The sequence below is a fragment of the Maudiozyma barnettii genome, assembly GCF_903064755.1.
Source record: "Maudiozyma barnettii strain CLIB 1767 genome assembly, contig: KABA2_05, whole genome shotgun sequence".
Taxonomy (NCBI): Eukaryota; Fungi; Ascomycota; class Saccharomycetes; order Saccharomycetales; family Saccharomycetaceae; genus Maudiozyma; species Maudiozyma barnettii.
The window spans coordinates 546701-567998 of NW_024545242.1; the positions used below are offsets into that span (position 1 = coordinate 546701).

At 33.7% G+C, this 21298-nt stretch overlaps 8 protein-coding genes across 8 annotated transcripts; 5 read left to right on the forward strand and 3 right to left on the reverse strand.

Moving 5' to 3' along the window:
- Window positions 1–109: 109 nt before the first annotated feature.
- On the reverse strand, window positions 110–1849 carry KABA2_05S05522 (MFS transporter; the record flags this gene model as incomplete). The annotated part of the gene is made up of 1 exon (XM_041550884.1): window positions 110–1849. The coding sequence occupies one exon, from the start codon at window positions 1847–1849 to the stop codon at window positions 110–112; it is 1740 nt and encodes a 579-aa protein (XP_041406818.1).
- Window positions 1850–3063: 1214 nt separating this feature from the next.
- On the reverse strand, window positions 3064–6501 carry KABA2_05S05544 (uncharacterized protein; the record flags this gene model as incomplete). Its single annotated transcript, XM_041550885.1, has 1 exon — window positions 3064–6501. One exon carries the CDS (start codon window positions 6499–6501, stop codon window positions 3064–3066), a length of 3438 nt encoding a protein of 1145 aa, XP_041406819.1.
- A 1225-nt stretch (window positions 6502–7726) lies between these two features.
- KABA2_05S05566 (uncharacterized protein) lies at window positions 7727–10750 on the forward strand (the record flags this gene model as incomplete). Its single annotated transcript, XM_041550886.1, has 1 exon — window positions 7727–10750. One exon carries the CDS (start codon window positions 7727–7729, stop codon window positions 10748–10750), a length of 3024 nt encoding a protein of 1007 aa, XP_041406820.1.
- A 417-nt stretch (window positions 10751–11167) lies between these two features.
- On the forward strand, window positions 11168–11998 carry RPL43A (60S ribosomal protein eL43; the record flags this gene model as incomplete). The annotated part of the gene is made up of 2 exons (XM_041550887.1): window positions 11168–11169; window positions 11722–11998. Coding segments are annotated over 2 exons (279 nt in total).
- A 2438-nt stretch (window positions 11999–14436) lies between these two features.
- KABA2_05S05610 (uncharacterized protein) lies at window positions 14437–15609 on the forward strand (the record flags this gene model as incomplete). The annotated part of the gene is made up of 1 exon (XM_041550888.1): window positions 14437–15609. The coding sequence occupies one exon, from the start codon at window positions 14437–14439 to the stop codon at window positions 15607–15609; it is 1173 nt and encodes a 390-aa protein (XP_041406822.1).
- A 340-nt stretch (window positions 15610–15949) lies between these two features.
- Window positions 15950–17227, reverse strand: THP3 (Thp3p; the record flags this gene model as incomplete). The annotated part of the gene is made up of 1 exon (XM_041550889.1): window positions 15950–17227. One exon carries the CDS (start codon window positions 17225–17227, stop codon window positions 15950–15952), a length of 1278 nt encoding a protein of 425 aa, XP_041406823.1.
- A 771-nt stretch (window positions 17228–17998) lies between these two features.
- MCM16 (Mcm16p) lies at window positions 17999–18595 on the forward strand (the record flags this gene model as incomplete). Its single annotated transcript, XM_041550890.1, has 1 exon — window positions 17999–18595. One exon carries the CDS (start codon window positions 17999–18001, stop codon window positions 18593–18595), a length of 597 nt encoding a protein of 198 aa, XP_041406824.1.
- A 585-nt stretch (window positions 18596–19180) lies between these two features.
- URA7 (CTP synthase URA7) lies at window positions 19181–20920 on the forward strand (the record flags this gene model as incomplete). The annotated part of the gene is made up of 1 exon (XM_041550891.1): window positions 19181–20920. The coding sequence occupies one exon, from the start codon at window positions 19181–19183 to the stop codon at window positions 20918–20920; it is 1740 nt and encodes a 579-aa protein (XP_041406825.1).
- Window positions 20921–21298: the final 378 nt, after the last annotated feature.

Genomic DNA, 21298 nt, shown 5'->3' on the forward strand with positions numbered 1-21298 from the left:
GTACGTATGTGTGTACGTATGTGTGTACGTATGTGTGTACGTATGTGTGTACGTATGTGTGTACGTATGTATGTGTATATAAATAAATTCTAAAAAGCTTCAAAGCTAATCAGTCTCTGAACTTTGATTTTGATCTCAATGTTGCACCATATTTATATAGTACGAATGGGATCAAAGATAATCCGATGGTGACAAATCCCACGATAGTGGAACCCCAGCCTACAGGGTACCCTTCAATGGCCAAGTTGTTAAACATAGCTTTACCAAACAATGGGAAAGCACAAGCAAAAGTGGATCTCATGACACCATTACCAGCGAAGACAGAAGCAACATGGTTTGGGAAACTAAAGGCCAAATAAGAGAAAGTCACTTGGAATAAATTCCATACTGCAATGATGAAGAATATTTCGGAAATCACTGGGACGATCCAATGGACACTAGCAGCCCATCCAAATAAGAATTGAGATAATGGTAAGAGCCATGCAACACCCATTGCAAGTAGTAAAAACTTTTCAGGGACAAATGTGTTGTTGTCATGTGCAGGATAGATCACTTTGTGTAAGAATAGTATTAGGATTGGATAAGCAATGACACAACCAACAAAGAAACCAAGGAAAGCGACACTACTTTCCATTAAAGTGAAATGATAAATACCAACAAATACAATCGGGATAGATTCGAAGAAAAGATATAGAGCACCGTAGATGACAGAGATATATACATCAAATGCCAAGATAATTGGTTCCTTGATAATCATTTCAAATGGTCTGTAGAAAGTGGTGATTAAGAATTCACTCAATTTTGTAGCAGAATCCTTTTGTTCTTGAATTGTATAGTATCTGTTGTCTCCTGTTTGTTTTCTAATTCTTGAAGCTCTTCTAGAAAGAATAGCATTGCTAGAGGTCTCTGGGAAGAATAGAATAAATACGACTAAAAATGCAGCACAAATCATTGTTAGTAACCAAAAGATCCATCTCCAGCCTTTTGCAATTACCATAGCAGCACCAACAATTGGAGCCATCACTGGTGCAAGGACAGCACCAATGGCCCATAGAGCAATGTATGCAGTAAGTTGTCTACCTTCAATGATATCGGTAATACTGGCACCACCGGTAGCCAAAGCAGGTCCAGATAACACACCTGTAATAAATCTAAGGACCACCAAACCACCGAAGCTGTGTACAGTGGCACAACCTATTTGAAAGACAGTGAAAAGAAAGAAAGTATAAGTATAAATCCATTGACGGCCAATCTTTGCAACTTCAGATAATGGTGAAAATATAGCTTGACCAATACCATAAGCTAGAACATAGATGGATAAATTCAATGTTGCAGTGACGTGTCCTACTTTGAATTCATTTTGGATTTCTTCTTGACCTGGAGTAATAATAGCTGAAGCCATATATGTGACAAAAGTAATCATCATAATTTGAACGATAATTAAAATTTTCTTAAAAGAATCGAAATTCATTGGATTATCAGGATCATCTGATCTATTCCATGTTACCAGAAAAGGGTCAGTGGCAATATCATTGTCAGGTAATTCTTTCTCTTTAATAATGGTTTCTTCTAAGTCAGTAGTGTTTAAATTAATACTAATCTCCGTGGTACCAGAAATAGAACTACTTTCAATTGAATCAGAATCAGGATTGATTGAATTTTCACAATTATATAAAGCGTCATCATCATGTTTTTCAGGACATACCTGTGTACTTGCTGAAAGTCTTGGATAGAGTTGGTTTTCGATATCAACAGTTTTACCAGCAATACCTTCTTCTGTTAGTGTTACTATATGTAGATATTCTAGGATATCTACCATATAAGTATTTTTAAAGTATTCTGTGTACATTGTTTTATATGATTATATTGGTAGTTATGATTGTGAGGTGATGATTAGTTATGATTATTTAGTATTATTTGTAAGAACTAGAATACTTTACAACATTAAGATGAGACAACGTTACAATAATTTCTAATTGACCTAATTAAGTATCTTATTTATATATCATTCGTTGTCAATATTTTATGTTTCTTGATTACCTAATGTTCATCTCATCTTCTTTTTGTATTAGTACCCCTCGTATATCATACTAACATAACTAGATTATTGGTGAAATATCAACTCAAACGATTACCAATAAATTAAAATAAAAAAGATTCTCTACTTTTCCGTCAGGTTCTCTAAAGAAACGTTACAATTTTTTTCTTTTTCTATTAAAATTGTTACATAATCATCATTGAACTTTATCAAATTTGGTTATCTGTTTCGCACCAAGAGACTGAGTCGTTCTCTCTCTCTATTACTGTGAATTAGTTGGTTGCACAGCCATAGAAAATTCCGTTTAATTATTTCTGACTTTGCTGAAAGAGCAATGATTAGAAGCAAAATTGTGGATGTATTCCTGCCACTATTTGCTCCTCTGCGTCTGTCCCTCGCAGATTACATTAAAATGATTGATTGATTATGTAAACATTTTGAAAAATTTTGTAGATTTGTTACGTTTCGGCCGAAAGAGTAATATATACGTGATGACTTCGGAGATTACTTGTACGTGGAACTTGTAGCAGTGCGACGGAAGGATTACTAAAAGGATTGTCATCCGCACGGAAGTTGGCCATACGCAGAAAGATTTTTTGCTGTAATTTGTTAGTCGTTGCAAAGTGAGAAGTTACTAGGCAAATACTATTTAAAGAAGTGATGATTTGTAATAATTCAATATTGTTGGACACGTATGTTCTGGCAATACATATGTTTTAGGGGACGGGTGCGGCTGTAATTACAGCAACAACAACAACAAAAAGATACTGTTTCATTGGAAAATTCGTACAACGAAGGTATAGTTATGTATGGTCTAGAAAGAAAGATCATTATTGGGTTACAAATGTATATTTCACATGTGGAAAGTAGTGTGTATAAACTGTATTAGTTTGAATTAGAAAAAAAAATATTGTATAAATGTATCAATCATTAATAATTATATAATTTGTAACGTCTCCCTTGATTTTTTTTATAATTCTTTTCGAAGGGAGGAAAGTACGTTACGTCATTATCACCCTTCCAATCTAAAACCCGTAACCATTTAATCTTGAAGCATTGTTATTAGTATTAGTTGTATTAGTTGTATCGCCTGTATCACTACTTATTGTACGGTTTAATGACAATTCATTGAATGGAATAGATAGATTATTGCCATTATTGTTGTTATTTCCATCATAATGTAGATAGATCTCATCATTAACATTTACATTTTGATTATTATTCCCTCCGTATGGTCCCATATTATTATTGTTGTTGTTGTTGCTATCATTCAACGAAACTGGTGTCATTGGCTGAATGTTAATCCCAGGTAGCCCGTTGTTACTACGAACACTAGACGCAGATAATCCTCTCATTCTTCTTGATGATGCATCGTTCAATCCCTGATTGTATGCATGATGTTGTAATCCTGAATTTCTATTATGTTTCATCGGTGATCTGTCTTGATTATTATTGTTGATGTTGTTGTTGTTGTTATTATTTGTCGCATTTATAGAGACCAACCCAACTTCTTCCATTAATTTATGATTTTGTTGCGAAATGTTATTCTTTAAGATAACATTACGAATTCTTTCCACTACTGCAGTCCTAATGTCATCATCCAGTAATCTTGACGTTAACAATTTGTGCATGAATGTTGGACCATATGAGACATCACTTAATATCTTAACCAAAACCAGATCCCGGTTATTTTCATCCTTAGCATTATCACCAAAAATTTCATCCAATATCAGTTTCCGACATGATTCATTCCCTCTGGAGTTTAATATTTTTAATATTGTTAATGAACCAAGTTTATGACAACATAATGTAGCAATATTCCCAACGATCTTGTGAGTCAAAGCAATATATTTTTCATCAAATTGACATGTATCCAATAACCATGTTATTAGTAACGTACCGTTATTATCTGTAATTAGATATTCTCCGTATGCAACAATCATTGAACTGATTATTAATGTTTGTTCGGTTGTGATAATGGCAGTAGCTTCTAAGCATGCTCTGATGGCTCTGGCACCATATTTATTCTTACAGATAGTCCAGAAATTACCTAGAATACTTTCAAATATGAAATTGTTCCAGGGGACACCGAATTTAAGTACCTCTTGGATGACATAGTTACCGAATTGATCATTGAACAAAGCAGTACAATAATCTCTAATACCTTCAGTTACTAACCAAAGAGCTCTTGAGTTATGAGCCAATTTGATCATCTTTTGGCATACCCAAGTACCACTCTTGTGAATCCCTAAAGATGTCAAATATTTTGATATCTTTCTCAAGATAATATCTCTAATGATATCGTTAGATCTATCATATATCTTTTGAACAATGGTATTACCCAAATAATCAAAACTTAATTCAGGTAATTCATCTAACATGGCCATACCTAACTGTTCAATCTCAACATCACTTAAGGAGTTGGAATCAATAGCTTTACGGATTTCACGTAATTTTGGTGTTTGGAATTGACGGGAGGATAATGGTTCAGGAGTTGGACCGAAATCAGATAAATCGACCGTTTCCTTGATGTTTAGTGCTCTTATTAAAATATGTGAAGCTTTCTCCCTATCATGTGGAACATTAAATTCGGTTATAACTGTTTTCAATAAATCATTTTGAATTTGAATAGTTGGAGGAGGTAATGGGAATGGACATTTCTCATTTTCAACAGGTAATGTTATTTGTGTATTATTGGCATTGTTGGTAACACTTTGTAACATTACAGTATGTTGCTGTTGTTGTTGTTGTTGTTGTTGCTGTTGGATTTTCTGTGGTGACATCTTTAGGCTATCATTGATTTGATTACGTAATATTGGTATCTGTGTCGAACCTTGTTGATGGAATACTATAGATCCATTAACTAATTGTTCTTGAAGTAAACTGCGAGCCACATTTTGGCCTTTATTACCTTGGGCTTGATGATACAAGGGTAAAATCTTAGCATATGTAATTGTTGAGGAGTATCCAAGAATAGATATATCTTTTCCTTGTAATGATTCCAATGTTATCCTTGCCATATCGATAGAGTCAAACTCAACTAAAGCAATATTTAAGTCTCTTAGAGTTCTGACTGAGATGACATTACCAAATTTCATACAGACAGATGCAAGGGCAGTACTAGTCAAATTCACAGCATTAATATATTGCGGTTCGGTTTGCTGTAATGGATAGATGTTCGTTAATGCAATGGCATTGGTTGGTAATAACGAATTAATCTGGTTGATTGGAGGTACTGTTCCGTTCGTAGTCACCCAACTGATTGATCTTGGATCGATATCATCCATTAATAAAGGGGATGATGTTAAAGGAAACTCTTGTAATGCATTATTATAGTTTTTATTATAATTGTATTGCTCCATTTGATCATAAGAATATTGTAATTGATCGACATTTATATGTGCTGTTGCATCTGAATTCTGAATGATACTAGGTAGAGGTTGTTGAACATAATATGCCTCCGGATGAACTTGTGTTGCCATCGATTGGGATCTTTTCCTTGCCACAGCTTCTGGTGACCAAATTGATGAATCTCCTTGACCCCCAAGTCCATTATTATTGTTGTTGTTGTTGTTGTTATTGGTGGGATTACCACCCATGATGTTATTATTATTATTATTATTATTATTTGAAGTTTCATAAGGATCATAATTAGTGCTTGATTTCATTAATGGTACGTTAAAATATGATGAAGAACCATATCCGTAATCAAACGACGGAGTCAAAGCGGTATTTTGAGAATTAATATTCATATTTAAATCATAACTACTATTATGTTGATGATATTGATTTTGAATATTACTTGCTGCACTAGTTGTGGGCCATAAATTACCAGTACCTGCTGAATTATATGGATGCAACGATAAAGATGTATATTGAGATGCTAAAGTATTATTTCTTGTTCGTGACAGTTGATTCTGTAATTGATCATTAGGTGTAGACACAGGGACATTAGAACTAGTATTAATATTATTATTTGTTGATGTCGTATGTTTATGAGATGGCGTTACGGGACCATTTTTAGATGGTGAAGCGGATGGGAATTGTACTAATCTATCATGTTCATTAGATAATCTAAGTCCAGTACCATAAGGCACACCTGTCAATGGTACCACATTTGCCTTTTCTTTATTCAATGCATCTCCATTATTAGCAGATGCGTGTCTTGTATTTAACGACGACACCGACGTATCACTACTTCCAGCATTCAACTGATTTTCTTTATCATGAAGTAAAGTTTTCTTTGAAGAATGATGCAATTTTGCACTAATCGATGGCAAAATATTACTAAACTTGTTCGAGAACCTCCCTGCTTTCGACCTGTAAGACCCCAGTTTCTGAGGAGATTGATCGTTCGGGGTCAATGTGCTTGCAGTATCATCGTATATGGGGATCGTAATACCTGGTTCAATCGTCTCTGGGATACTAGGGATACTATTCGGGTATGTTTCCTTCCCATTCATTATGCAAGTATATAAGTAATAATATGTGTAGTCTTCCGGGTATCTATAATAAGGGTGTAACAATATTACCAATTTAATTCTACTCGACTGAACTTTATGTAGATATAGATGTGTGTGTGCCCTTTGTAACGACTATAATTGTATTATATGGAAACCGTATTAACTTCGAAACTTCCTTAATAGTTATTATACGTATAATCGAAAGGGTGGAGGCGGCGCCAATGAAGAAAGAGTGGGCAAAGATTGAAAATATAAGAAAAGGACAATCCTGCACAGAAACAAGCGTAGAGAAAGCAAGGCATTCCCCCTATATATCTATATTTATATATCTTTCCATATAAATGAATGGTTGGAATTATTAGTTTACTGATGAGTTGGTTGAATAAGAGTTCGATCAGAGCATGATCGGATTGGATGAGTTGTTGACAGAACAGGATCTTGTTTTATATACGTTTGGATCGGATCCTATCCTGTATAGGGGTAATGACTACATGTCTAGATATTTAATTTTACGTATTTGAAAGATATCTCAGACGTTAGGGATCTTGCACATCTACCATCATAGACTCACTTGCCATGGCAAGTGAGTCTATGACCACAGCTAACAACAACGAGACCTCAAAGTTATCAACATATATGACATATATACATACTGCATAGGTAATTATACAGATATCGTGATGCATTCGCCATATCTGAGATTGAGCTCTCTCCGATGGGTGTGTGGGTGTGTGGGTGGGTGTGGGTGTTGATCTTCGTACACAGTGAGGGTGTGGGTTTAGCAGGGCATGTGACCTGTAAAGGTGTTGTTGGTCACGTGCATCTGGTTTGTTTTCTCATTTTCCCATTTAGGAAATATGTAAACATGATAACAGTTCCGTTCGATGTAATATACTGGAACTGAAAGAGATAGACATCTTCTTAGACACATTTGGTTACAACTGAGTGAGCAAATGTGGGCCGTTTCATTACCTGTAGAGTTTAGAACTAACAGGTAAGATGCTGTCGACGAGGGGGGAAGAGAGGGGATCAAGGACATCGGCGGGACTTTTGACTATCTTGCATTTTGCTTAGTTAAGCAAAAATGTAGTCGTTTACAAATTTGATATTTTATGATATATTATTTACGTATATGTAATTTCTTGCTATTCTTCAGAATTGCTTCTTTCACAATCAACAAATTATATATACTATATATAGTTTTTGGTATAAATAGGACAGAACTATGGCTGATGTTACAGTTGATGAAGTAGTGGACTCCTTAGTTAAAGAGATCGAGAATGAAATGGAAAATACAATAAGTAGTGCAAAGCCTGTGTTGTTGCCCCCTAGGACACAACCAAAGTTTCAGATACCATTGAAAGAGATAGGTAATGATACCATGGAGATGATTATAAAATATAATACAGGCACCAATGGTATTAGTACGATGAAGAGTGGTGAAGATGATGATGATGTCACTGAAGAAGAGATGTTCAATGAGACAAATGCTTTGGATTTAGATCAAGAAAAAGTCACGAGGAATGTTAGAGAGTATACATTGGCGGACTATGATTTAAGTATAGGATCCATTGGGACACTAAGTACAGGTCAGCAGGATGTACTTGATATGGAAGATGAGGACGATGAAGAGCACATCGAGGACCCTAGCGTATCTGAAACTGAGAAACAAAATATAAATGATGGTGTAAATGAGCCTCAAGATATACCTTATGAAGAAGAACAGGTTTTGGATGAGAAAGTTGAAGAGTTTAATGAGGATGGGGAAGCAGGGAGTATCGTTCCTTCATTGGAAGATAAATATATATGTGATGATGAGAAAGAAACTACAGCTACAACGGAACATCATGAAGCATCTATTGATACTGATCCTGAATATGAAGTTCATTTCCAACCATTATCAACCATTGGTGGATTAGGTTCAACGAAATCGGATATAAAATTGGCATTGCCCTCGAATGAAACTCAGTTGAATAATAATTACTGCGTAGACCTTAACGGATCATTCGATTTACCTAACCTTGTTGATCAAGAACCTATTATTATGACTACCATATTTGAAGATGGTGCTAGTACAATGACTGAAAATATACCTCCACTTGCTAAGGATGGACAATTGTCAAACGATTATCTTTCAATATGGCATTATCAAAATAATAATAATAATAATAATAAATCAAATGGTGAAAAGATTACTTCCCCAGCATTGAGTAGTCATTCGAGATTCTCAGATGGTACAGTGACTACCTTAGTTAATTCTCAACAAGGACAACAACAGTTGGATGGACCCTCTAACAATTCGAATTTCTCATTTAAGCCTCGTTTGGTAAGTAGAAGTAAAGTTCATTATCCCAACTCAAATCCAAGTAGTAGGGTTAGCTCAGGTGAAGTAAATGCCATTGTTATTCCAGGGGGCCATAAACCTTATTCTAGAGTGTCTTCTTCAGGTAGAGACAATATCTATTCGAATGGAGAGTACGCTTTTATGGGTGACGTTATTGATAACAGTATTGATTTTACAAAGGAAAACCCTTTAGATTTTACATTTAATAACAATGGAGATTTTTCTAAATTAAACTCATTTGCTCTGTTACCGGAAACAAGCTTAATTAAAAGGGTAACTGATGCTAATTTGGGGGAATCACCAGACACTTCATTGCAAAACCTTGAAGAATCATTATCTACAATAATTGATTTTGATAAACCTAATGTTCTTTCAAATTATTTGGAACATGAATTAGGTACTGGATTCGGAGATTTTCTCTATTCAATTGATCAAGAAAATACCAAGAAGTCACAAAATGATAATTCTCATGTGATTGATCTTGATTCATTAAAAGGGAAGGCCCAATCTGAATCAAGTTCTATTAAAGATGATACAATTTTATTTGAACAGTTTGAATCTGGAACTCCCGTTAAAAGCATTGCGCCAAGGCAATTGGTAAATAAATACCATACACAGAGTCCAATTAAAGTAATTGGAAAATTAAATCATAAAATTCCGATAAAACTAACTTCAGATGATTCAAATCAAATTACAAAACCGAAATTTGTTGAGCCATTTTCAGAAAATAGTATCGTAGAAAATGCTGCCTCTTTAGAACAATCAAGTATTGTTACAAGGGAGAGTCCATTGGTTGAAACTATATCTATCCCAAAAGCAGTTACAGTCATGAAGACTGTAGTTAACCCATTACCAGATGCTGGTAAAATATACATTTCATTTGGAACGTTATCATTTTTCGATTTGGAAGGTGTTGAATCGCATAAATCAAAGTTTTCTGTTCACTGTAAGTTTGGTGACATGCAATTAACTACACCATACGCAGCACTAACTCGTAAACAACTAGAGATGAAACAGGACCTTACAATAACTTTAACCGACAAATTTTTTGAACAACAAAATAATATATTAGATATCCTTATTAAGTGTGCCTACGAAAAGGTAAAAACAGATTTAGTGCCAGTTAAAGAAAAAGTTCAAGTAGGTAAGAAACATTTATTCCGCAAGACGAAATATGTATACAAAACTAGGTATGTTCAAAGATCGATCGATACTGACAGATGGGATCATTTATTTGGTCCCAAAGGTGAATATTGTACAGGTTCTTACACATTTTCCAAAGAAGAAATAGAAAAGCTTAAATTTCAAAATAAGACGATTACCATATCTTTAAAAAATAAATGGGCTAAAGGTTTGAATCCATATGAAGTAACAAACATCAGAGTAAAAGTCAGCTGCATTTCTAGGACTTCCAAGGATGAAATATTACCAGAAAATATAAAGGTAGCTAGTAAAATTTTAGAAAAATATAGGAGACAACAGAGTATATCTAAATGTGGATACATGATTCAAGATGGAGGTGATTTATCTGGTACAATTCAAAGAAGACACTTTGAACTAAACGGTAACGTGTTAACAGCATGTCACGAAACGTCTCATAAACCTCAGTTACTAATTAACCTACTTAATGTGAAAACTGTTTCTGGTTATGAGGTATACGATGAGGAAGACAAACGTAAATTTACAAATTTTACAGATCGTATCTTACTAAATGAATGTATTCAATTAGTTTTTGAAAACGATGAAGTCATAAGCTTTAACGTTGAAGGAGGAGAAGAGGAAAAGTCTGACTGGTTTATGAAACTAAACGAAGTCGTTCAACTAAACGTTTCGCATCAACCCTGGGTTAAGTATCTACTAAGAGAAGAAGAATTCCAAGATGTCCCTAAGGACAATACAACATAATTTTTAATACATAAGATACAATTTTTGTGACGATATATCCATCCGTACACCCATAAATTATATACAACAAAACATTTTTTTATATTCAAAAACTTCATTTTATGGATTTTTTGCGCTTCTTTCAGTTTTTTCTAATGAGTGCCGACGCAGCTAAGAATGAAATTTCCAAAAATACTAAACAAAATTTAGCAGAGCTGCATGATGTGATGGCCAGAATGAACCCACGCAATTAATGGCTGGTTAGTTCATCCCTCATCCAAAGAGCAATTCACAGAGTTTCAATAATCCATAGTGTTCAGGCTCTTTCTTTAATGTAATTGTAATAGAGTTCACCTTATTAAATGTATATATACCTTAATATTTAAAAACAAACTTAGTTACAAATTAAAAGAAACCTACATAGATAATCGAGACAAAATGTATGCATAATAATGATATAATACAAGTTGGAATGGATAGCAGACTGGAGTATTGGAAGAACAGAATCGATATAATGAATAGAAGTGAACAAGAATTTTGTGGTATTACGAGAAACATACTGTGCCATGTTGCAATAGTCACACTGATTACTTAAAACATTGAGATAATGCATTCTGTTGTTTAGTAACACCCTGACATGTTAGTTGATATCACTTTGATGTTGCTAACTAGAAATTGTTCAAAATTAATGTAATGATGATTTAGAACAACGTACATGCTCATCCTGTTGATTCATTTGGATGAAACTAATACCATTAAAATGATTGTAACTTAAATTCCAAGCTATTGAACGATGTTATTACAATGCTTCAAAGTTATCCTTTTTTATTTTGTGAATATAATAATAGTTGTAGATGAAATTGCAACTTCTCTTCCATAACAATAAACAAGATTTACTAACAATATATTAAATACAAATAACTTCGTTTTCATTTTTTGTTTTACACAGACAAGAAAATATCATGAACGATTGTATTACATTTATGTTACAGGGCTAAAAGAACAAAGAAGGTTGGTATCACCGGTAAGTACGGTGTTCGTTACGGTTCCTCTCTAAGAAGACAAGTTAAGAAGCTAGAAGTTCAACAACACGCTAGATACGACTGTTCTTTCTGTGGTAAGAAGACCGTTAGAAGAGGTGCTGCTGGTATCTGGACTTGTGGTTCTTGTAAGAAGACTGTTGCTGGTGGTGCTTACACTGTTTCCACTGCTGCTGCCGCCACTGTCAGATCCACTATCAGAAGACTAAGAGAAATGGCTGAAGCTTAAGCGGATGTTTCTTATAACTTTTTAACAAATTTATAAAACTTCAACTTAACACTTTTTCTCCCATTTTATGTATTTCATATGTACCTAGTTATTTCTAACAACACATAATTACTCATTAATAATTTTAATAGCTTGATATATATTATATTGGCTTCGGTTTTACGGAAAGGTCTCTGACGTATATGTTTTTCGAATTTGTATATTAAAATTACTAGGAAACAACGTTTACATTCAATAATTCTAAAACGTAAACAAATCAAATAAAGTGAGCATATCTTTCAAGTTTAGAGAGGAGTTACAGTTTTGAAATTAAATGATTTACCGAAACGCTGTGAAATATGAAACGCTTGTGAATCGTGTACGTATATCTAAGATGTTGTTACAAAAATGTACCAAGTACTGTGGTTCTTACGAATGTGTTTCAAAATCACAGGACGAAGTGGTATTCTTGAAGCATAGCTCTACAATCTGAATAGAGGGTAGCACTACGAGATACTATTTGAAGAAAAAGTTTGAAGTTCTATTCTTCCATATTAAGAACTTTGTTTTTATCCAAACAAAAGGAATATTAGCTTAAAAAGTGATATTGAGATATAATTAACAACTTAAAGAATTATTCACATCGATCTAGATATTATTTACATATCTTTTAATGTGATCAATTTCCTAATTATATTTTTGAGTTAAAGTAGTTTTTATAGTTAAGAAATTTTAAGGATAATGGGTTAAGTCAAGACTACCACTAAGAGATATGGCCTACATCGAATTTAATAACCCTATGATGAAGCCAAGCAAAAACAGAGGGAACTGTTGAATAAATATCGGATAGTTTGTTTTTAGTATTATCGAAAGAAAAATATGCTATTCCATAATTGAAAGAAACTTAATACAAGTCCAATTTTTGAAGAACTTACGTCGTTCGAGAATCCTATAACAACAGAAATAGCTGAAGATCGTTCATACAAATATTTGTGATTCCGTGGAAAACTTCATTCTTTAGAAGCTCAAGGTTCCTACAACCGTTGTTAACAATAATCCAAGTTATGGAAGGATGGCTCCCTCACTTATTTTCATTGCATTAGAAGATGTGACATTTGGTTCCTATGTCACAGTGTAAAGTTCGAATAACAAACAAATTTAACAGAGGTCAAGAAAAGTATATATAGAATTTTGAAAATATTATTACCAGATGAAACGTGCGTTTGTAACGACCACAGTATTTAGTTCTTGGAATATTGTATTTCTTATCTTTTCTTTGTTCTTATGCGTTAAAAACATGCGTGCAAATGTAATATTTTCTGTTATTGCTATGGGGTACGCAAGATTAAACTAACATGAGAAAACTTTGTTTCCCCTGTATCAGAAAACAATAACAAAACAAATAAATTATCTAATCACTAAATTCACCGTGCGAGTGGAAGGCGCGTTCCTCCAAGAATGCAATATCAAAACAAATCGTCAATAAATATAAACGTTTTAGGTAATATCAAATCCCGAAACAAAAATAAAGACAGAAAATGACGCGTCCAGTTAAACCAAAAATGGAAATAACATTTTTAAGTGTTCTAATTTAAAGTTTAACATTTGGGTAATTTTTCCCCTCAAAAAATGCTGCACGTCGAGAGAAATGAAAATATTTCGGTCTCTTTAAGATCATAACAACAAAAAATGTAAACATTCGAAAAAGGAAAGGGGTGTTGCTGCAACTATTACATGCTAATTGACCATCTCCGGCTAACGTTGAAGATGGTGTATGCTTGGCTACATTATCTTCAGTTTCCTTATGTTTTCTCTACAATAAATTAGCTTACAAATTCGTAAAAAACAGGGTTCATAATATTTCCTAGAAAACTTATGTAAGTACTTGAAGACCAAGGGAGAAAATAACTGATTGGATTAGTGGTAACGTTTTGTCCTTCTAAGTAAGTGAAGACAGATTGAAACGAAAATCAAAAACTCAAAAAAAAGAATTAAATTGCATGTATATATCATTCTGCTTCCTTAATACAAGCTCCTATGATAGTCAGGATGTTCTTCATTATGAACCATAATTTTGTTCGGTCGATACATAGTAGACATGTTAGCTTCTTACGTTGTTGTGAATCGCATTTGTTTGCCCGGACCTCCTTAGGGTGATCCCTCACGATTTGGTGAAATATTCTGAGTAAATATCAAAACATAAAAGTATAAACAGTGATCGACTGTGGAATTCTAATAACAAAAAAAAAAGATAAATAAACAAGTTGATAAACTAGGATTGTTTTAATATTCTTTCAATAAATAGCTAATAGTATATATAAATATTGATAAATGTCTAAAATCATTTTCGAAGGTTATTGTTTTTGTTTTTGATTTTTTTTATACTCTCGTTCATTATCACTGTGTAAAGTAAATTAAAAGTTCGTAAATTAATTTCGTCCCAACTAGCAAAGTATCGAATGGTGTCAATATTTTCAACAATCAATGAGACCGTATATGGTCAGCAACAGCAACGACAACAAGGAAGTAGAAAAGGTAGTGTCGTGTCGATATCACAACCTATAAAAAAAAAGACATGCCTCGATGAAAGTCATTTCATTAATAATTACTCCCCTGTAAATGGACAATTAAAATTTTATATTGTTCAGAAATCTTATAAATCTCAGAATCCAAAACACTTAACCTTGAAACGTGGAACTTTGGTTCAATTAGTATCCAAAGAAAACGATGGTTTGTGTCTTGTACGATTAATAAGAGAAGTCGGTGCAGGGTTAGTACCTTTTGAAAGTCTCGAAGAATATTCTGTCCTTAATGGTTCTTTACCGGTGGCTCATAGATCAATATATAAACCAAATCAATTAATGGAATTAACACCACCAACTTCTCCATCAACTTTGAAATCATATGTGTTTTCGCCAGCATCAGTCTCTAGGGGTTCTTCTCTTTCTGTATCGTCATCAATAGCATCTACGCCTAAAGAGGAAGAGGAAGAAAATAAACGAAAAGTCAATTCCTGTGAAATAGTCTCGATATTTATGAAGGATAATAGGGTTCATTATACTATAAGGATTAAGTCGGCGTCCAATAAAGTAAAGAAAGAAGATCGTTATTATCATGATTTCTATACTTTACATGCATCTCTAATCATGGAAAACTCTAAAAGTCCGAAAATAAAACTTCCATGGCTTCCACCACCAGTTAGTTTTAAGAACAATGAGGTTGACAATGATACCATTACTGATAGAATTTCTTTATTTAATAATTATATGGTTGAATTGAAAAAAGCTGTATCATCTAATAAGGAGTATTCAAATCTAGAAGATATTATCCAGAAGTGGTTCATGGGTGATGAGGAGAAAACTGTTATCAAAGTTAAAGTTTTATTCAGAAAAGATTATTATGTCATGAAGTGTTCATACGGAGAAATATCATCTTATGAGAAGTTACAAAATTATCTTAAAAGAAAGATTGAATCATCCAATGGAAAACCCTCTGTTGTAAGTGATCTACATATTAAAACTAAAATTGATGGTTGGTATATAGTTAACCTATCCAGTGATGAAATTTACAACGAAATTCTTCCTGAGGTAAAGGAGACAAAGAAGTTGGTCCTGGAGGTCATTCTTCAATAATCTAGCAAATATTCAAAAAATTAGGAAAATAGGGTGTAATAACAAAGCTACAATAAATGTGCTTCAATCATTTAATTGTTGTAACAATAAAACAAAAATAAAAATAATGTCACTATATTTAAGTAACTGATAATGTGCTGCTGGAAGCGCCATATATTAATAAATAAATTCTTAAAATAATAATTAATTTCGAAATCATTCACAGTGAAACTGGTTCCTTCTAATATATATATAAGGTCTATAAACAAATATTTATTGCTTCTCAATAGCACTAAACAATGGTTGTAACATAGACGAATTAGAATATTCTAAACATGTAAGGTGACAAAAAAAATCAATCCTATTTTTGACCTTTTAGATCTATCTTTCTCGAGCTTTGATAAAGTGCAGATGCCAGTGCTTTCGACGACTTCGTATCAAGATACTTGAATTCGTTTACTTCCCCTTGATTCTTTACCTTTATGAAATCACCAAAGCCCTTCTTTCGGAGAAAGAAGTCAACTGCATTTACGCTTGGGAAATGAAATTCTTCCGTTAGAAAATCTAAGCCAATTTGGTTGTAACTACTACATATAGTGTTCAGAGACCGTAATATCTCCTTCTCAATGAAAGCATTTATCAAGTGTTTCCCCAGTGTCGTGATTGTATCGCAAATTTTCATAAAAACATGATAGTTTCCCTTTAGTTTTGCGTCCGCTAAACTAAAAGAGTTTTGAACCATCTTGCTCTTAAAAGTATTTGTGTTATCTTGTCTCAATTTCAACCGTAGTGCCATGATTGCACTATTATCATCGGTTAAAATATAATAAAGTATCAAATAACTGATAAATTCAGCAAAATTATTATTGGCATTTTTCAATGAGTTGTCCTCATATAATATAAGTAATCTACTTTGACATTGATTATATTCCCCCAGATCCCCATTTTCAAGAGCTAGTCTTGCGTGTGTTTCATACACCAATACAGTAAACTTATTTTCAATCATTTGTACTCTTAAATCCTGTCTAATAGCTTTAAATTGATCGCATAAGTATGTATATGTTACGGTATGCTTTTTATGTTTTTCTATAAGAAGAGCAAAAGCCTTTTGCAAAACTGCCAACGGTCTAACAAGCTCTGGGTTTGGTTCTGAAGTTAATCTTAAATAAGATTTTTCTATAGTTTGGCACGTCCCAATAATATGCTTATTTTTGTCATAAGCATGAGATTTAGTTGCGATTGCATTCAAGTTAGAAAAATCTTCCATATCATTGAGCGGATCGAACGAATTCTTACTCGGTACACGATTAAGTCCATTCCCCTGGTTTGCTGTCGACCCATTGGCATTATTTGTGTTAAACCTCTCAGCTCTTTTTCTTCGTCTTTCCTCACTATCAGATGTTCCCATACTATTTAGATCCCATTTATTGGAAGTTGACGCTACAGGGTCAGCATGTTGATATGGAAAAGATTTTCTCTTTTTGTTAGTATTACCTGATTGTTTCCCAATTGGGTTGTTACTCTTAAATGGATTTATGGTTTTTGGATTGGATGTATTCGAAGTTTTGTTGTTGTTATTGTTGCTGTTCTTCTTTTTACCCAGAGCAACTGGTTGCACATGGTTATATGATGTATCCATATTTATCAAATATATGTGTGTATGTAACTTCCCAGATCCCCTAGTTTGTTTTCTAGAGTTAAATTGTAATGTAACGTCTCAATATATATATATATATATTGGTTGTATGAAAATTTTCAATTATTTTCAATCCTGCTAAAAATAATTTATTCCTAGATAATTATTGTAAACAACGTGATATTACACCGAAGTTTATCAGTATCGTGTTTTTATTACGAAGATTCTATCTTTTCCACCCAATAAACAAGCCTTGTTAGTGTTTAATTCCAAATTAGTTAATCATTATGATATATTGAATGCATAGGTAATAAACACTTTTGAAGATGTCTTTCTTAAAAATTTAAGGCTCATCTTGTGTAAAAAAGAAACGCGTGAAATGCACGGGTCATTGCAATTTCGCAGTGTGGTGTACGGATCTCATCATTGAATTATATTGGAACCATTAAAAGACGCAAGTATTAAAGATCATAGAGTTGTAATAATCCCTACCTGCGTTGCAATAATCTATTGTGATGCAGCAATAACTATATCTAGATTATGTTTCTTCTTGAGTGGTAGTAATTTTAATAATGTTGAATGATCTTGCGTGGGATGGGATGCCCCAAAAAAAAAGGAACATGTATTCAAGGTAAACAAACGAAAAGGTTTTAGTCAATATCAGATAAACAAGTAGTTATAAACATACCAGCAATCTTGTATGTTATTCGTAAGGGGATTTGAGTGTCAGTATATATCATTATTTAGAGAATAGGTCAATACAATATTAAAAAAATGTCTATTGATGAGTCGAAATTAAGGGAGATACGGGAATTGGAAAGAAGGCATGTTGAAGTGTATTATCAATTGCTTCAAACATTAGACGAACTATATCTACTGAAACAAACGAAGCATGACATAAAATTTAATGATAGAGAAGTAGCTCTTCTGGAGCTTAGAAACCAGGCTCGTTTCTCAATGGATAAATCAGTTGCGTTGTTCAAGACCAATGAACGATTGAACAAAATGATAGCAAACAAACAAGATTTGAACGATGTACAGAGTGGTGAAGATAGATTTGCTATAAACTTGAAGAAAGAACTAGACAGAAGCACAGCGATTGATGCCAATGTAGAGAATATTCTAGAAGAAAATAGGAATCTGGTATCTACTTTACAAGATGAAACTGCTATTTACAATGACCTGACGAAAAAATTACAACAATATCGTCCTGGGAGTACCAACCAAACAACCAATACAGCGACAAAATTGGCAGCTTCTCGAAATATCACACTTGATGGCGACACAAAAGTAAGCAATGAAAATGAGGTTTTACAACAGTTGCTAATAGCGTTAAAAGTGCACACGAAAAGTGGCGTTAACCAATGGTAGTAATTGCACACACACGCACACATACGTATATATATATATATATTCACAACTTGAATGAAAGTACACCCAAACAGCATTAAATAAGACATAAACATGCATACTTATAGACGCCATTGCTATGGTGATCACAGAGGTATCGTCATTAATAGTAAAATCGTTAATGAATAAATTGTTAAGTAAGAGAATGGCTCACTGTAAGATTGATTTGCCCTAACAAACGGCGCAGTTTCTGCTAATTCTCTGGTCTCCTTTGCGCCAAAAGAAGAAAAAAAACGAAAAAAAACGAAAAACGAAAAACGAAAAATTTTCCAACCTCATCGATGAGGTTGGAAAATAATTAGTATATATATGGCGTTCTTAAAGGTTTAGAACTTGGTTTGTTCTTAATGACACAGCACGTCCCCTTTCCACGTCTGTTTAACTTTTGTATATAGTTTGCTTTTTTCTTGCTACTTCTTGAGGATATTGTATTATTATAAATATTTATCCGTTTGAATAGAGTTATTACAGCTTAAGATCTGTCACACTCAGTTTGAAAACTATCATTGAACCCAAATAAATAAACTTAATAAAGAATTAAAAAAGATGAAGTACGTCGTTGTATCAGGTGGTGTCATTTCAGGTATCGGTAAGGGTGTGTTGGCATCCTCTACAGGTATGCTTTTAAAGACCTTAGGTCTAAAGGTTACCTCTATCAAGATCGATCCATACATGAACATCGATGCTGGTACTATGTCTCCTTTGGAACACGGTGAATGTTTTGTCTTGAATGATGGTGGTGAGACCGATTTAGATTTAGGTAATTACGAACGTTATTTGAACGTTACTCTAACCAGAGACCATAACATTACTACTGGTAAGATTTACTCTCACGTTATCGCTAAGGAAAGAAAAGGTGATTATTTAGGTAAAACTGTCCAAATCGTTCCTCATTTGACTAATGCTATCCAAGAATGGATTGAACGTGTTTCTCGTATTCCTGTTGACGATACTGGTTTGGAACCAGATGTCTGTATCATTGAACTTGGTGGTACTGTCGGTGACATTGAAAGTGCTCCTTTCGTTGAAGCTTTGAGACAATTCCAATTCAAGGTTGGTAAGGAAAACTTCGCTTTGATTCACGTCTCTTTGGTTCCAGTTATTCACGGTGAACAGAAAACAAAGCCTACTCAAGCTGCAATTAAGGATTTAAGATCATTAGGTCTTGTTCCAGACATGATTGCATGTAGATGTTCCGAACAATTGGAACAATCCACTATTGATAAGATTGCTATGTTCTGTCATGTGGGTTCTGACCAAGTTGTTAATGTCCATGATGTTAACTCCACTTACCACGTTCCTTTACTATTGTTAGAACAAAAGATGATTGATTACTTGCACAACAGATTACATTTATGCGATATTACTTTGTCTGATGATGATAAGCAAAAGGGTAACGAATTACTAGCCAAGTGGAAGAAAACTACTGGTAACTTCGATGCTTCTATGGAAACCGTTAAGATTGCTTTAGTTGGTAAATACACAAACTTGAAGGATTCTTATCTCTCTGTCATTAAGGCTCTAGAACATTCCTCCATGAAATGTCGTCGTAAGTTGGATATTATGTGGGTTGACTCTACTGATTTGGAACCTGAAACTCAAGAGGTCGACAAGGCTAAATTCCATGAAGCTTGGAACAAAGTCAGTTCCGCTGATGGTATCTTAGTTCCAGGTGGTTTTGGTACTAGAGGTACCGAAGGTATGATTCATGCCGCTAGATGGGCTCGTGAAAATAAGATTCCATACTTAGGTGTCTGTTTGGGTCTACAAATTGCTACTATTGAATTTGTTCGTGATGTCATTGGTAAAACTGAAGCCAGTTCTACTGAATTTGTAGAAGGTTTAGATGAAGAAAACCAAGTTGTCATTTACATGCCAGAGATTGACAAAGCCACTATGGGTGGTAACATGAGACTGGGTCTAAGACCTACTTATTTCCAAGATAACAGTGAGTGGAGTAAGATTAGAAAACTATATGGCAGTCCAGCATCTGTTGAAGAAAGACATAGACATCGTTATGAGATCAACCCAGAGATTGTCGAAGAACTTGAAGAAAATGGTTTAGTCTTTGTTGGTAAGGATGAATCTAACAAGCGTTGTGAGATCTTTGAATTGAAGAACCATCCATTCTACGTTGCTACTCAATACCATCCAGAATATACATCCAAGGTTTTGGACCCATCCAAGCCATTCTTGGGTCTAGTTGCAGCTGCATCTGGTATTCTAGACGATGTCATCGATGGTAAGTACGACTTCCACACCGGATCTGAATCTACCGATTTCTAAGCTCTTCCTACATTCCAAAAATAAAAGAAAAGAAATATAGAGTGAATAAACTGTGGAATAATGATTGCTTGATTTATTAAAGTGTCTACTGCTTTAAAACTTCAAAAAAAAAATTAAAAATTTAAGAAATTTAATGGATTTTCCACATCACCTATTTGTCATCATATATATAGTAATCATATATCTTGATTCATATTTTTTATTGTTATATATGTATATTATTAGATAGTAGAGTCACTTAAATAGAACAAATAAAAACTAATGAATAAGATCATAATAATCTACCACGTCCTCTTCTTCTAGAGTTTTCATTAAATGAAGAATATGAGCTTACATATTTATATAAAGGGCAACTTCTCTCAAGCTTTCACGAACTTA